The 16,961-nt window shown below is 42.3% G+C and overlaps 2 protein-coding genes across 2 annotated transcripts in view; both read left to right on the top strand.

Moving 5' to 3' along the window:
* LOC135714948 (uncharacterized) overlaps positions 1-16,961 on the top strand; it is a 119,830-nt gene that overhangs the window by 36,226 nt on the left and 66,643 nt on the right. The gene's annotated exons all lie outside the window — the stretch shown is intronic.
* On the top strand, positions 9,389-14,677 carry LOC135714964 (uncharacterized). The gene has a single exon (XM_065238367.1). It carries the CDS (start codon positions 9,389-9,391, stop codon positions 14,675-14,677), a length of 5,289 nt encoding a protein of 1,762 aa, XP_065094439.1.

Below are 16,961 nucleotides of genomic sequence, written 5' to 3'. Positions count from 1 at the left end.
TGAGGGATATCCAATCCCGCAGATATCGGCTATCATCGGAAATCTCGGTGGATGCACATACATCTCCACGATTGACCTGAAGGACGCGTTCTGGCAACTGCCGTTGCATCCAACATCCAGACCGCTGACCGCGTTCACCGTACCTTCCAGGGGACACTTCCAGTTCAAAGTCGTTCCGTTCGGACTATGCACCGCTAGCCAAGCACTCGCTAGAGTCATAACACATTTGTTTGCGGACATGGAGCCGTTCGTGTTCCACTATCTTGACGACATAGTGATATGCTCTCGCACGTTCTCAGAGCATTTGAAAGTTTTCGAAGAAGTAGCCCGCAGGTTACGGATGGCCAACCTGACGATTTCAGCGGAAAAGTCGAAGTTCTGCAGAAAGGAGATCAAGTACCTGGGATACGTTCTCAACGAAAAAGGCTGGCAAGTTGATGAAGAGAAAATCGCGTTCATCGTGCGGTTCCCGGCTCCAGACTGCCGCAAGGATGTGCAACGATTCCTAGGACTCTGCAACTGGTACCGAAGGTTCGGGGAGTTTTCCGAAACTCTGAGTTGTTGATACCCACCACGAAGGTCGATCGCACAAAACACCTTGCAGTTCGCTAACTGCGCAAATATATCATCTATTCTGGGTAACGGATAATGCACAGAACGCAAAAACGGATTGATTGTAACCTTACCATCAATACATAACCTCAACTTGCCGTTTGCCTTACACGCTAACTTGAAAGTACCCATTAATGGTTGAAAAAGACCCATTTTGAAGAAAAGTGGCTTAACTCATTAAATGAGTAAATTTTTTACCCATTAATGAGTATCTGTTACCCATTAATGAGTAATTGTTAATCATTAATGGGTAACAGATACTCATTAATGGGTAAAATTGTTTACTCATTAATGAGTTAAGCCACTTTTCTTCAAAATGGGTCTTTTTTGACTCATTAATGAGTAGTTTCAAGTTAGCGTGTAGGCACAAAAACAATAATGGCGGTAAGCTCCAACTCGGATTAACTTTTAATACCGTCCCTGTTTGGATGATCTGCGAAGTGTTTGCATAGCATCGTGTTGAATAACGCTGATGTCAACATCAAAGCAGCCGGATATTTTTGATCGGGATTTAATCCGAGGATAATACCGATAGGAGCTTACCGCCATAAGAGAGGCCCACTTACTGTGCGAAACTCTCTTCAAAATGTTCTCTTCGCATAGACGATTCAGCTCCGCTTTAATACCTGGACGCTGCTGAAAGGGTGGGGAATAAGTGACATGGAAAATAGGAGTCATCTTGCTTTCAATGACGATCTCGGCATCAAAATCGCGAATGGGAGAATTATTATCAGAGACTACACACTTAGAAAAAATCATGTAAATTTAGATGCTCTGAGACTGACATATACGAGCGTCAATTTTGACCTAAAATTGAGTCATAATAGACGCAAAATTCAGCTCAATCAAACGTACTTTTTGTCGAGTATCGAACTTTTCAGTCTCGGAGCACTTAACTTTACATGACATACATGTTTACGTCTCATCCTTTATGTCAAAGATGGATTCCGTCTCGTGTAAAATTAGTTATTTTTAAGTGTGTACATTAGGGTATTTGGGGCGTTCTTGGAGGCAAACCAGCCCCAGGCTGAAAGCCTCCCTAATAAAGATAAATAATAATAATAATAATATTTGGGGCGTATTGAATCAATAATCGAATAGTCAACAGACTTCATACTCACGCATTCCTTAAACGATGTTCTCCAGCTCGGCCACAGTACATCCATCCAGGTTCGTCTAAGAAGCGGTCTAAAGGATTTTTCGCTCTCGATCACCACAAACACTAATTTTTTGCCCGGACCACACACTTAGAAATTATTATTTTTACACAATACGTAATTCAGCTTTGACGTAAATCATGGACCGCAAACAAACATCGCATGTAAAATTAAGTGTCCTGAAACTGAAACATATGCAACTCGATGAAAAGTGCATTTGCTTGAATTGATTTTCTCGTCCTTTTCAACTGATTCGTATGTCAAAAGGGCCGCTTGCATGTGTCGGTCTCAAGGCACTGAAATTTACATGACTTTTTCGTAGTGTGCACTTCTATCCTTGGACACCTGCGCACTGATTCCACCGATTATTTTCAAACCTTCCCCTGCTACGGTTGAAAAATTATTTCTCACACCAAACAAGGGCATATGAGAGAATTGCTTCCGGTACAAGCTACTATTCATCACACAGTTAAAATTTTTTTGTAATTTTACACGCATTTCCATGCACATAAAACGAGCATGCATATTCATGTAAAAAAAAAAATTAAATTGGGTTTTAAATTTACACGACTTGATATTTACATGCATGTAAAATGAAACGTCATTTGAATTTTACATGGATGGCTTTAGATGGGCTCACTTTGTAATTAATCATTTTGTTCGACCATTTTCCACAGAGATGGCGCTGTTCCGCTGGTAGAAAGTGATAAAAATTCCCATATAGAAATTGAGGGAAGTACACCGTTCGAAAAATTCATGTAAATTTCTGCGCACATAAATTTAACGCTAGATTTGGCATAAATTAACGCGATATTTCGTGTAAATTTAAGCGCAGTATCGCATAAATTAGCAATATTGCATGCAAGCTTGCAAACGATTTCGCTGTTTAGGCCAAGTATAGCTCATAATTAAACGAAGGAAGATTTTGCGCGATAGTTAAAATTCAGAATTTTTTTCTGTGTAGGAATAATTCGCTTTGAGTGCATATTCAGGTGAAAAAACGTGAACGACAACCTAAATAAATTAATCAGGGCCTTTGTCGATCAGTTTTTTTTCCCGGAAATTATTGTTAAACAAGCTACAATTGAATAAAAATGATTTCCCATACAGTTTTATCTGCTTTACTACCAGTCCACAGAGAGCCAAAACATTCAAATTTGCTCGGAAACTTTGCTGGGATTTTCACGGAGTCTGTGTGTCGTTAGATGAATTTGTGGAGTCGAATCAGAGGAATCGTCGATAACTACCTCACCCACCACATCCATCAAATGCTCTAGGACAACAACTGCTTCACTGGTTCCATCCGACTCGCTAAATTGAAAGCTAACATCTATCGAACTAATGCCATCTAAACGTGAAATTTGGCCCGCAACGTTCCGATTTTAAGACGGAACAGCTGTTGGTAGCAGTCGGCAGATAAGAAAAGCTTATAATATATTATTTAGAATTAATAGACATCAATTAGCGCTAACCCCTGAGTTTTGCAAAGCGGATTAATCAAGTTGTCATCCTGGAAGTGATCGCTGCAAATAACTGATTCCTTCGAAAATTTCGTGACACTGCAGACGTTAATCCATTTCTCCAAGTCTCTTGAGCTGGAACCCAAGAAAATACCACTCAATAGTTCATCAAAAAACAACAGCTAGCGAAATACCTGTTTTTCACTAGAACCTTGTGAAATGTTTTTGAACTTGGATCGGAAGCAGCACTCGTACAATTTTGAAACTCGCAAAGTGGCAAATCTATGTTTTAATTATCTAAGCTCACTTGTTAAAGTCAATGCAAATGGGTATATGAAACCAACGGTTACACGGGGGGCCACGCAATTTTCTTTACCCAATCCAGTGGACCGTTCAAAACGTGGAGAAAAAGGAAATTTACTAGAAGAATGAAGGTTAACCAGGCCACTTTTAGAGACTGTTACTTCTTATTTGTCGATGAATTCGACTAACTTTTTAGATACTACGTGGGTCGACTGAAAGAACTTGAAAACGTTTTATTGAAAAAATTACGGGGGGAAAATTTGACCCCCACTTAAAATTGCCGTATCTCAACGAAATTTCAATGGATATTTTAAATTTCAAATGTTTTGCAAAGTAAAATTAGTGGACTTTAAGGTAAAACTATTAAACCTTTGCTTAAGGAGACCTTGGTTGTCTCGTGAGGAGGGTAAAAACGTATCCATGAAGTGGTATATTTCGATGATAGATGGGTTTATATCACGAGATCCTAACCATAAAATAACATTTAACGTTCTACAACTTTTCCCAAGACGGCAAACCTCAAACGGCTAAATAGAAAAGTTTGTATTGATGCTTTTGAAACAAGTTTAAACTTCGGATGGACCCTTCGTGCCCCCACCACAGCTGCTTGTTAGTTACAAAAATGAAGCTAAAACGATTGGGTCTTTCAAATAGAGAAACTAGATCAAATGAACTTCAGGAAAGTTGCGAGAGTATCAGTGAAATCTGAGAACTTCATGATAGTTCAATAAAGATCAAGGAAAATGCTGGTACTGAGAAACACAATGTATTTCCGAAAAAAATAGTAAAGTTTTTAGATCTTAACAATGCAAAAGTTTCGAAACTTTTAGGCAGTGAAAATAATCTCAGGATGTTAAGAATATTTAGAGGACGATCAGCGAACTTCAGACCAGATCCATTAGTTTCTGAAAATTTAAAGAAGTTCCGAGGAATTGAAGCTCGATTCACTTAAAATCTGGATGCACTGCTTATTTTTTTTTACAGTGATAGTAGTGGTCGATTGGCGAATATTTTGACAGCAGATTGCTTGGATAGCTCTCCTCTTTCAGTGGTAAAAGTTTGGTTACGATTCGTTAAGATTTTAAAAAGTTGTGGCTGATGGAAGTCGAAAGAAAGAAATTAATTTTAGACACCCACGTTCAAAATCCAACGTGGTCAGGTTCAAAAATTGCGAAATCGTTGAAATCTACCGTGTACAGTGTCCTCAAATATTTCCGTAAGCCTCGTAGTGGAACTTACGATCGACAACTGGGAGGTATTGAGAACAATTAGAGCAATCCTAAGATTCTCTTATGGTGACATTGTCAACAAAAGCACCGGCCGGTAGATCCATCTACGCGAAGGCTTTTGTTCTTATCGTGCCAGCAAGCAGCCAAACCGGACACTGAAACAGATCTGAATGGCCAAAACACGCGCTCGCAACCCAGGATGCATACTGATGAACGACGAAACGTATGTAAAGATGGACTTTGGGCTGCTTCCCGGGCAAAAGTTGTATGTGTCCACGGCTCGGGAGATGTCCCCAACAAATGTAAATTCGTTCGTTACAAATGAGTCTATGAACTCGAAGCTCTACAAGGTAGAGTGCCTAAAAAAACGCATTCTACCTTTCATCAGAGCACACAAAGGCCCTGTAAAGTTTTGGTCAGATGTGGCTAGCTACCACTACAGTCGAGAGACACTTCAGTGGTACCGTGACAACCATGGCACCGTGATTTCATCGAAAAATACCTCAACTCACCCAATTGCCCTCAATTTCGCCCAATCGAGAAATATTTGGCAATTGTTAAGCGGAAGCTGAAGAAGACTGGAAAAGTGACTCGGGATTCTGCAGAGATGAAGGGATGGTGGAATAAAATGGCCGCTCAAGTTGACAAACAAAGTTTCCAAAAGTTGATGCGAGGTATTTCAAGAAAAGTTCGTCATTTCAGCATAACTAAAATGAGAGTAAGACTGTTGATATTTTTCCTGAAAGTGCAACGACCTCAATCTCTCAACATTCAATGTATTTTTATGACACTCGATTTGTGATTTCCCTTTCACAGATTACAAAATAGAGTACCTGACTCTACAAAACACGTCTGGTACCTCTATATATGCATTTAGTTTAACATTTGAAGTCCCTCCTTTTTTATATATTCTGCGCAAAATATACTTTATGCCCCGCCCCATTCATAAAAATTGGCGGGAAATTCTGTGAGGGGTGATCTATTTGGTGTGCAGAATGTGTAAAAAAGGAGGGACTTCGAACATTAATCTAAATGCATGTATAGAGGTACCCGACATGTTTTGCACTGCAGTGTCCTTTGTGAACAATTATAGGAAAACATATTGTGTGTAGTTTCCGATAGATGTCACCACAAACAACAAAAGTGACATCTGATGGAACATGGATGCAGAAGCTTGACAAAATGATTAATTCTACAGGACATTTATTTATTTATTTATTTTTCTTTATTTCAGGCATAACATTTGATAACGGCACAAAAGCATTTGAAAAAAAAAACTTTCTAAGGCCCTTTGCACGTGAACCAAAGTAAGCCCACGCAAACCAACAACATCATCGGATAGGGGCAACTATCACCTTTCCGAAAGTGATATTGGTTTGCGTGGGCGTACTTTGATTCGCGTGTAAAGGGCCTTAGAAATTTTGTTTACAAATGCTTTTGTGCCGTTATCAAATGTTATGCCTGATTTAAGAGGTTTTCAGCCTAAAGGCTGGTTCGCCTCTGGAAACTACAGGAAATTTAGAATTACACGCATTTGGCTTTTTGAACGAATTTGCATAAAATCGAACTGATTGCCAAGTACGCGGAATTATCACCTACGTGGAATAACCAACCTTCACAGCATAGTACATACCCTACACTTCCACCGCTACACGAACCACGAGCGCATATTTGAATGTCTTTCTATTTCTCTATGATTTTTTGCACGAACTAAAAGTGCTCTCTGTATAAAACCGCTTTAATCAATATTTTGTCTGTCATCCATTTTCTATTTGTGGACGCGCATATGCACGATAAATCGTTCCACATAACCAAAAACAGAGCGCACAAAACAAAACAAACCGAGCGGAAAAAAAAACTGATCGAATAATCGGTCCGTCCGCCATCTTAGCTTTCTCAATGTTTGTTGATTTAAATTTACACAAGCATGTAAATTTATAGGTTTTATCGTTGAAAATCCGATGTTCTTCGATAAGTTCTTACATCACGTGGTGATATTACACTACACAGTGGTCCAGAATGCAGATTTAGGTGGAATGATATGTTTTGAGCCTGAAATTGAAACTTTAGACTAAAAGTCTCTTCTACAAAGTTATTCCTTATAGTTAAACCCTCATTTTTATGACAATGAATTCTAGGGTGGTCCTTATTATCATTAAAATCAAAAATCTAACTTTTTTGTTTGAATAAATTAAGGTATACATTCTTGGACAAAGTTATAGCTGAGCTAATTTCAAGCAACTTTGTTGAAAACAACTTTTTTGTATCTCTTAAATTGACCAATTTAGAGCTATTAATATGAAATTTTTAAATGTTAATATCTCTGGTTGGGGCAAACAAAAAAAAAGTTTTTTTACGGCATTTGAAAGGACGTATGTCATTCTCAATAATATGAAAAAAATTGGAGGTATGTTATTTTTTAAACTCGTATAAAATCAATTTGAAATTATTCATATTTTTTAATAAATTTGGGTATATCTTTTTTATTAGAAGAGATACAGACAACAAATTTTGCTATAAAATATTCGCCTTAAAGAGTTTTAAAAGTCTCTTGCAGATGACTTTCATGAGAAATTTTAAATAAAAATGTTAGTGCTAAAAAACTATTATTTCCAGGAAATCCCAAAGTCAACTCCTAAAAATTACTCTAAAATGAGAACGTTAAGAGTTAGAAAAAAATTTTCTTCGGCAAAGTTGCTTGCAATCATTTTAACTACAACTTTTTCAAACAACACATGTTTTTATTTTGTAAAACAAAAAAGTTAGTTTTAAAAATTCCTTAATTTGAGGACCACCCTGACGTTTGCAAACACCAAAAGAAGGGGACTTTTAAGAACAAAAACTTCTTCAAAGACACTAAATGTCCAAATATTGAAACAAATGTACTAGCACATTTTATTTAAATTTGTCCCTAGAGTGGTCCTATGACATCCATCTTTAATCAATAACTTTTTTATTTGAAATTTCTCATGAAAGTCATCTTCTAGAGACTTTTAAAAATCTTTAAGGCAAATGTTTTATAGCGAAATATGTTGTCTTTATCTCTTCTAATAAAAAAGATATACCCAAATTTAGTTAAAAATATGAATAATTTCAAATTGATTTTATACGAGTTTAAAAAATAACATACCTCCATTTTTTTCATATTATTGAGTGATCAGTACCTACTGATTATAATAAAAACTATGTTTGTAAATATTGTATATACCTAATCCTAATCTTAAGGCTAAAACTAAAGTCAAATCTTAAAACTAGTGATCTTAAACTAAACTACAACTAAATTTATATAAACATGAATTAACATTGTGAACCAGTCTAATGAAGATGATCACCGATTCTCACGAGAGAGAATGATCTCATTCCAATGGTCAATCATTGCACTTGACCAAACGAACCGAATTGTACACACAATACGAGTAGCAAATAGATACCCCAAGCGTGCGCAACCACATCTATTGTCGGTGTTCTTTAATTTCTATTCCTCGATCGTCAACCATCCGTCGGTTGCAATAAATTAAAGGAAAGTGAAGTGGAAATCGAAATTTTGCTTGTGATCCGAAATCGATGTTATCGCGTCAGTGTGATCAGGTTTTGATCAATCGTGTGTCCGTGCGTAATTAACGTGAAAATCGCGGACTCCAACGTTAGTGGAAAGTGACTGACTGGCTAACTCACATCTTCTACTGGGAAGGTGGAGTAGCAGCAGTACTTTTCGGGTGCTAAAGTGCTCCTCTGGTTTCTGTGCGCCGTTCGCGGTACGAACGGGAAGAAAAACCTCCGAATCCCGGCAAATACAGAGCCCACGGCTCGAACATTGGTCCTTCGAGCCGGATCGGAGGACATACCCAAGCCAGGAATCAGCGTCGTAGGCAAGTTAGCGCCATCGCGGTAAGTGGTCAAAAGGCATTGATCACACAAAGGTAGGCCATTCATTCTACTATTGGTGTTTTGTGCAGAAAGTTTGGGCCTTTTCTCGCACGGCCAACGCCAATATTTCGCGCCGATATAAGGAGGCAAGGAATGGCGGCATAATCGAATATTGCATGACAACATCGCATGACCGATCCGATTGATCGAAGCGCATAAGGCTTGCTAGGCAGAGGCGGCAGAATTAACGTTTTTTTGCAAATTGATTATCGTTGGTGGCTGATTGGCAAATTGATTGCCAGTTTTATCAATTGCACTTGCGCATACAGTGGCGCGCATTGGAATTAGTACACCGTACTGGGTGGTGGAAATCAACAACAGAAAACGGTGAATGATCAATTCGTCCAAGGCACATTTTGCGATATTTGTGGCGTTTTAGCGGACACGCGTATCGTAAAAAGGGCACGTCGTGACGGGAAGGATTGATTGTATCGATTTCACGTGTCCTTTTCGGTCGTTCGCGTTCGTGTAGAAGTATCACGACGCGACGGGAAGGATTATATCGATCGAATTTCGTGGTACTTCCGTCGTATTGATCGCGTTTGAACAGTACATCGCGCCGGGAAGGATAAATTCGTTCGATTCTGTGCTGTTTTCGTTTCGGTTCGTGTAGAAACGGCACGTCGCGTCGGGAAGGAGCAATCGTTACGAGATAAAAGTGTCGTTTCCGTTCTCGCGCGTGATTCGAGTGGTGAGTAAGATGGCAAACAAGGCGGAAAAGAAGCTGGAAGGAAACATCCTGATCCTTAAGCGGGTGTTGGCGATACGAGATGTGGTGGAAAAGTTCGTGGCGGAGTACGACCATGAGCGGGACGCCAACCAAGTATCGGTTCGGTTGGAAACCTTGGACAAGGTCAACAAGGAATTTCAACAGATCCAAGGGGAGATAGAGAAATTAGACGTCGATCAGTTCGAGGATCACATCGAGGTACGCACCGGATTCGAAAATCGGTACTGCGTGTTGAAGGGATTTCTACTCTCCAAGATGGACAACGGCCAGCCTCCATTAAATTCGACGATGATCAACACCTTCGCTCACCACACATCATCGAGTTTTCACCATCGGCTGCCGAAGATCGATCTGCCGAAGTTCAGCGGGGATGAATCAAGGTGGATATCGTTCCGGGACAACTTTCTGTCGATGATCCACAGCAACGAGGACATTCCGACCGTCAACAAACTCCAATATCTGCTGCAATCGTTGGAGGGAGAAGCAAAGAAGCCGTTTGAAAGCGTTGACATTCAGGCGGACAATTATGCGTCTACGTGGGACGCATTGATGAAGCGCTACGACAACAAGCGGTTCCTGAGGAAGGAGTTATTTCGAGGACTGTTCGAACTACCACCAATCAAGCGTGAATCAGCACAGGAGCTAAACACATTGGTCGACGAATTCCAGCGGCACGTGAAAGCGTTAGGAAAGCTCGGTGAACCAGTTAAGCACTGGAACACTCCTCTCACCTTCATCCTCTGCAATAAGCTCGACGCATCTACGTTACGTTCTTGGGAACAGGAAACGCGTCAGAAGGACGACGTAAGCTACGATGAGTTGTTTGAATTCCTTATCCAGCAAGTTCGAATGCTGAAGTCCGTATCAAGCGATCTACAACATCGCTCTCAAGGGACTAGCATCAAGGTGGCCGGTCCAAACCCGAAGAAATTGTCCACATTCAAGTCCGTTGTCAATGCTGCTACAAGTGAAGTCAAGTCGAACACTCTTCATTGCCCTGCATGTTCCGAGCAGCATCTGCTACACCAGTGTTCAACATTCAACAAGCTGTCCGTATCCCAACGACGAGAGTTGGTAACCCAGCGAAGCTTGTGTTGGAACTGCTTTCGTTCTGGTCATCAAGCGCGGGCCTGCAAATCCAAATTTAGTTGCAGAACCTGCCAAGCCAGACATCACACCTCGCTGCACGACGCAGCTCCGAAGAAGACAACTCCTGCCGTACCTTCGAATCCTCCTATGCAACAACCAGCTCCATCCACGTCAGCGCACGCGGGGACCTCTGGATCAGCGCATCCACCAGAAGTTAGCATGGCTATCCAATCGAACCACAGCACGGTCCTACTGGAAACGGTTGTTCTAATCGTCGTCGATCAACACGGCAAGGAATTCACCGTACGAGCGCTCCTAGATTCTGCATCGATGTCCAATTTCATCACCAAGCGGCTGGCAAACGCTCTTGTCACGCAGCGTACTGCAGTAGACGTCGCTGTATCAGGACTAGGAGAATCCGTCAAGCAGATCAAACGTCAAATCACGGCTACGATCAAATCGAAAACGAACACCTTTTCCTCCACACTCGAATTTCTCGTAATGAAGAAACCATCTGCCAATCTTCCAACTATCGCCATCAACACAGCTGCGTGGAACTTACCAAGCGTTCCACTTGCTGATCCGCACTTCAATATTCCGGGCATGATCGATATCATCATCGGTGGGGAATGCTACCACGAAATCCACACCGGTAACCGCACAGCACTCGGGAACGGTCTACCATTGCTGGTCGAAACACACTTCGGGTGGGCAGTTTCTGGGAAAACGTCCACCAATTCCGCTGTTGCACCACCAGCATGCTACATATCAACCACCGACCGATCCCTCGAATCAGCGCTTCAACGTTTCTGGGAGCTTGAAGCCGTCGATAATGGCCCGACGCATTCCTCAGAAGAGAAACTGTGCGAAGAGATCTATGCCACTACTACCACTCGAACTCACGATGGAAGGTACGTTGTACGCCTTCCTCGGTCCGAAGATCCGCAAGTCACACTCGGAGAGTCCCGAGAAATTGCCACACGCCGCTTCTACAGCCTTGAGCGCCGCCTTGAACGAGATCCTGCCTTGAAGAAAGCCTACCACGATTTTGTGGAAGAATACCTCCGCCTCGATCATATGCGCAAACTCGATTCTGTTGACGACGAAGTTCCACATTGTTATCTGCCGCATCACCCGGTATTCAAGGAGAGCAGCACCACCACAAAGGTACGCGTGGTGTTCGACGCTTCCTGTAAGACCTCCTCCGGAATGTCACTCAACGATATACTCCTCGTCGGCCCAGTTGTGCAGCAGAATCTCGACACCATCATCATCCGCTTCCGTTTTCACGTTGTTGCCATTGTGGCTGACGTAGAGAAAATGTACCGTCAGATTTTCCACTATCCTGCTGACCAACATTTCCTACGCATTCTATTTCGTCGAAGGCCATCAGATCCAATCAACACATACGAGCTCCTCACGGTTACGTATGGAACATCCTCCGCCCCGTTCTTGGCAACACGTACACTGCAGCAGCTAGCGAAAGACGAAGGAGACATTTACCCGGAAGCAGTAGAAGCTGTCGTCGAAGATTTTTACGTCGATGATCTCCTTACTGGCGCAGACAACTTGGAGTCTGCCATAGAAAAACGTCGTCAAATATCTGCCATGCTCGCATCGGCTGGTCTACCGCTGAAGAAGTGGGCTTCCAACGTTCCTGAAGCTTTGGCTGACATCCCGCCTGAAGATCTGGCGATCAAACCTTTCCATGATCTGCAAGATGACCAGTCAGTATCCACGCTTGGCCTTGTATGGGATACGAAGACGGATATGCTCCGTTTCAACGTCGATCTTCCGCTACCAGCACCGATTCTTACGAAAAGAAAGGTAATCTCGTACATTGCCAAGATTTTCGATCCGTTAGGCCTCGTTGGACCCACTATAGCCACTGCCAAATTGTTCATGCAGCGACTTTGGAAACTAAAGAACGAAGACAACGCACCCTACGAATGGGACCGCCCGCTCCCGCAGAAGCTACAGGATGAGTGGAAGCAATTCCATGCTACGCTTCCCATCCTGGCTGACATCAGAATTCCACGCTTCGTATCTTTGGCCTCCGTTTCCAAGGTTGAGTTGCACTTCTTTTGCGATGCATCTGACGCTGCCTACGGAGCATGCTGCTTCATCCGCTCGTTGAACAACGACCAAGTAAAGGTTCAATTGCTGACATCGAAGTCAAAGGTGGCACCCCTTGCCACGAAACACACTATCGCAAGACTTGAGTTGTGTGCAGCCGTTCTTTCCACGAAGCTGTATCAGAAGGTTGAACACGCAATCAAGTTATCTACCGATGTCTACTTCTGGACAGACTCAACCACAGTCATTCAATGGTTGCAGTCACCGCCGAATCGTTGGAAAACATTCGTTGCGAATCGTGTTTCCACCATCCAATCCAACACTGAAATTGCTGCTTGGAGACATGTCCCAGGAGTAGAAAACCCAGCCGACGAACTATCTCGAGGATTGCAGCCCGCAGACTTAGTCAATCAGTCCAGATGGTGGAACGGACCGAAGTGGTTGCGGGAATTTCCTGCGCACTGGCCTGTCTCGAATGTTCCAGAAGAAGAGTACATTACCGTCATCGAAGAAGCTCGGAAGGTAACTTTGATATCGCTCAATGCTCCTGACGAACAGTTTGCAAATCAGCTATTCGCTCGTTTCTCTAACTACACAACTCTTCGCCGTGTAGTAGCGTACTGCATGAAGTATATCAAGGCATTGCAAGCCACAGTACGTAAGTCCACCAAATCATCGAACATCATTCTCACGACAGCTGATCTCGTAGTCGCCGATCACACGCTAATTCGACTTGCTCACTCGCAACTCTACTCGGAAGAGCTAGCTGAGCTTACCACTTCCACAAGTAACGACGTCTTGAAGTCCTCACCCTTGAAATGGTTGAAGCCACATGTCGACGACAACGGAATCATCCGTGTAGGAGGACGTCTATCAAACGTTGAAGTTCCAGATACCGTCAAGTACCCGATGGTGCTATCCTCAAGACACCCACTAGCACAGTTGCTAGCAGGTTATTACCACAAGTTTCTTCTGCACGCCGGTCCACAACTCATTCTCGCTACCATGCGCCAAAAATACTGGATCATCAGTGGAAGAAATCTTGTCCGGCACACGTATCACCAGTGTGTCAAGTGCTTCCGGAACAAGCCAATCCTGATTCAGCAGAGCGTAGCAGATCTTCCAAAATCTCGTGTGACTCCATCACGCCCATTCGCAATCAGCGGCGTCGATTACTGTGGACCAGTGTATCTGAAGTCATCGGTGAGGAATCGTGGCCCAACCAAAGCGTACATCGTCATTTTCGTATGCTTTTCAACGAAGGCAGTGCACATCGAGTTGGTCACGGACTTGTCCACACCAGCTTTCTTGGCTGCACTTCGCAGATTCGTCGCCCGCCGTGGCCTTGTTCGAGAACTCCATTCGGACAGTGGCACTGCGTTCAAGGGAGCAGCTAACGCACTCCATCGCATCTACGAGATGTTGAAGTCCAGTGAAACTGACCGAGCTCAAATCCAGACCTGGTGTGCCGAAAATCAAATCCAGTGGAAGTTCATTCCACCACGCGCCCCACACTTCGGAGGATTGTGGGAAGCCGCAGTGAAGTCGGCCAAACATCATCTCCTGCGTGAAATCGGCCACATCAGCATCCGTCAAGAGGACATGACAACGCTGCTAACACAGATTGAAATGTGCCTCAATTCAAGACCACTGACCCCAGTTCCGTGCGATCCTACTGACCTCGAAGTTCTAACGCCTGGCCATTTCTTGGTTGGCTCGAACCTACAATCCGTTCCGGAGCCAAGCTACGTCGACACGCCAGACAACCGTCTCGACCACTGGCAAATCACCCAGAAGCTATTCCAGCGCATTTGGGCCCGGTGGTATCCGGAGTACCTTGCTCAACTCCAATCTCGAGCAGCAAAGGGTTGCAAAGCACCAGTTCCTATCAAGGTGGGACAGATCGTGGTCATCAAGGATGAGAATCTTCCTCCTGCACAATGGCCGCTCGGAAGAATCACCCAGCTAGACCCTGGCAAAGATGGGACCGTTCGCGTCGTCACGATGAAGACAGCAAATGCCAACAGCGTCGTGAGACCAGTTGCGAAGATTGCAATCCTGCCAATCCCCACGGAAGACCACCAGCCGAAGTAGCATCAGTTCCTGAAACTACAAAGACCGGTAGAGCAGTCCGAAACTAGCTCGATGCGCATATCGAGCGCAATCAGGTGATTAGCGTTCCATTAATTTAAACCAAACCGTTCGATCTACCGGGTCTTTTGTTGTTCACAGATCTCAACTTCGTGAAACCTCGTGCCATCCTCCATTCAGTCGTCCTCAACGATTCGCCAACACCTGAATCAATGTCCGTCAATCACCATCGCAACGGTGAATGGCTCATTCATGATTTCGGGATCGTACTGCCGAAGATGCCCGATCGTACGGAGAGAGTGGAGAGCACAGCGACGAGAGCAGAGAGTTCTGGATGTTGAAACATTGCGATTGTTTCAAGGTGGCCGGAATGATCAGTACCTACTGATTATAATAAAAACTATGTTTGTAAATATTGTATATACCTAATCCTAATCTTAAGGCTAAAACTAAAGTCAAATCTTAAAACTAGTGATCTTAAACTAAACTACAACTAAATTTATATAAACATGAATTAACATTGTGAACCAGTCTAATGAAGATGATCACCGATTCTCACGAGAGAGAATGATCTCATTCCAATGGTCAATCATTGCACTTGACCAAACGAACCGAATTGTACACACAATACGAGTAGCAAATAGATACCCCAAGCGTGCGCAACCACATCTATTGTCGGTGTTCTTTAATTTCTATTCCTCGATCGTCAACCATCCGTCGGTTGCAATAAATTAAAGGAAAGTGAAGTGGAAATCGAAATTTTGCTTGTGATCCGAAATCGATGTTATCGCGTCAGTGTGATCAGGTTTTGATCAATCGTGTGTCCGTGCGTAATTAACGTGAAAATCGCGGACTCCAACGTTAGTGGAAAGTGACTGACTGGCTAACTCACATCTTCTACTGGGAAGGTGGAGTAGCAGCAGTACTTTTCGGGTGCTAAAGTGCTCCTCTGGTTTCTGTGCGCCGTTCGCGGTACGAACGGGAAGAAAAACCTCCGAATCCCGGCAAATACAGAGCCCACGGCTCGAACATTGAGAATAACATACGTCCTTTCAAATGCCGTAAAAAAACTTTTTTTTTGTTTGCCCCAACCAGAGATATTAACATTTAAAAATAGCATATTTTTAGTACAAAAACGTCATTAACTCTTGATAGGCGAAAGCTATTGACAAACTTTCTGCAACAAAAATTTGCGCCTTCTAAAGATCTAAAAGTCATTCCAAGACACCTTTGCTGAGAAATTTGAAATAAGAAAACTAGATCAAAATAACTGTTTTTTTAGCGCCACCCTTACTCAATTCAAGAAAATAGCTCTAAATCGACCAATTTAAGAGATACAAAAAAGTTGTTTATACCAATGTTGCTTAAAATTAGCTCAACTATAACTTTGTCCAAGAATGTATACCTTAATTTATTCAAACAAAAAAGTTAGATTTTTTATTTTAATGATAATAAGAACCGCCCTAGAATTCATTGTCATAAAAATGAGGGCCTAACTATAAGGAACAACTTTGTTGAAGAAACTTTTAGTCTAAAGTTTCAATTTCAGGCTCAAAACATATCATTCCACCTAAATCTGCATTCTGGACCACTGTGCACTGCAAGAGAAAATTAATCGAATAAACGTGTAATTTTATGAGTTTTATCATGATATTATTATGTGCATGATTTTTAATGTAAAATTAAATTAAAACATTGTTTAAAACGATGTTATTTTAAATGGTTTAGGTTTACATGTCATGTAATATTCCTTATTTTTTGCTGAGCATCAGCATTCCGCCATCAAACACCGAGGCAACTATCCATCAGAAATAACGAAACATGTAGGAGAAGACGACAACAAGGATTCCAAAATGGCGGCGGATGTCAATTGTCCACTTTCACTTATCGAGCCCATTCCGTAGAAACCCATATTGCATGGGTTTTGATGTATATACGCTGTTTAGAGGCCGCCATACTGGATTTTGGTCCGCCATCTTGGATTTGTGGAAGCCATCTTGAGTTGAAATCCACCATTTTAGTTTCATCCGGAATGTAGACTTGAATTTCGGAATGCCTCAAACTATAGAATTTAACATATCTTCTAATCTTATGATTTTCGATGATTTTGCTCTTGGTTGATATTGATGGTGGTTGATTTTGAGAATCGAAAATCACGGCTGATATTGGTCGAAAATCACGTGTGATTTTCGTGGTGATGATGGCTTGTGATTTTGGTGTCTGTGATTTTAGGTGATATTGATCTTGACAGATAGCTAATTTTGATTTTCTGATCTTGATTTTAGCC

Source organism: Ochlerotatus camptorhynchus, unplaced genomic scaffold (assembly GCF_037179485.1).
Source record: "Ochlerotatus camptorhynchus isolate MF236.1 unplaced genomic scaffold, CSIRO-AGI_Acam_v1.1 ptg000767l, whole genome shotgun sequence".
NCBI classification, from domain to species: Eukaryota; Metazoa; Arthropoda; class Insecta; order Diptera; family Culicidae; genus Ochlerotatus; species Ochlerotatus camptorhynchus.
The sequence above is the reverse complement of the archived record's forward strand: the minus strand, read 5'-3'. Positions and strand labels throughout refer to the sequence as shown.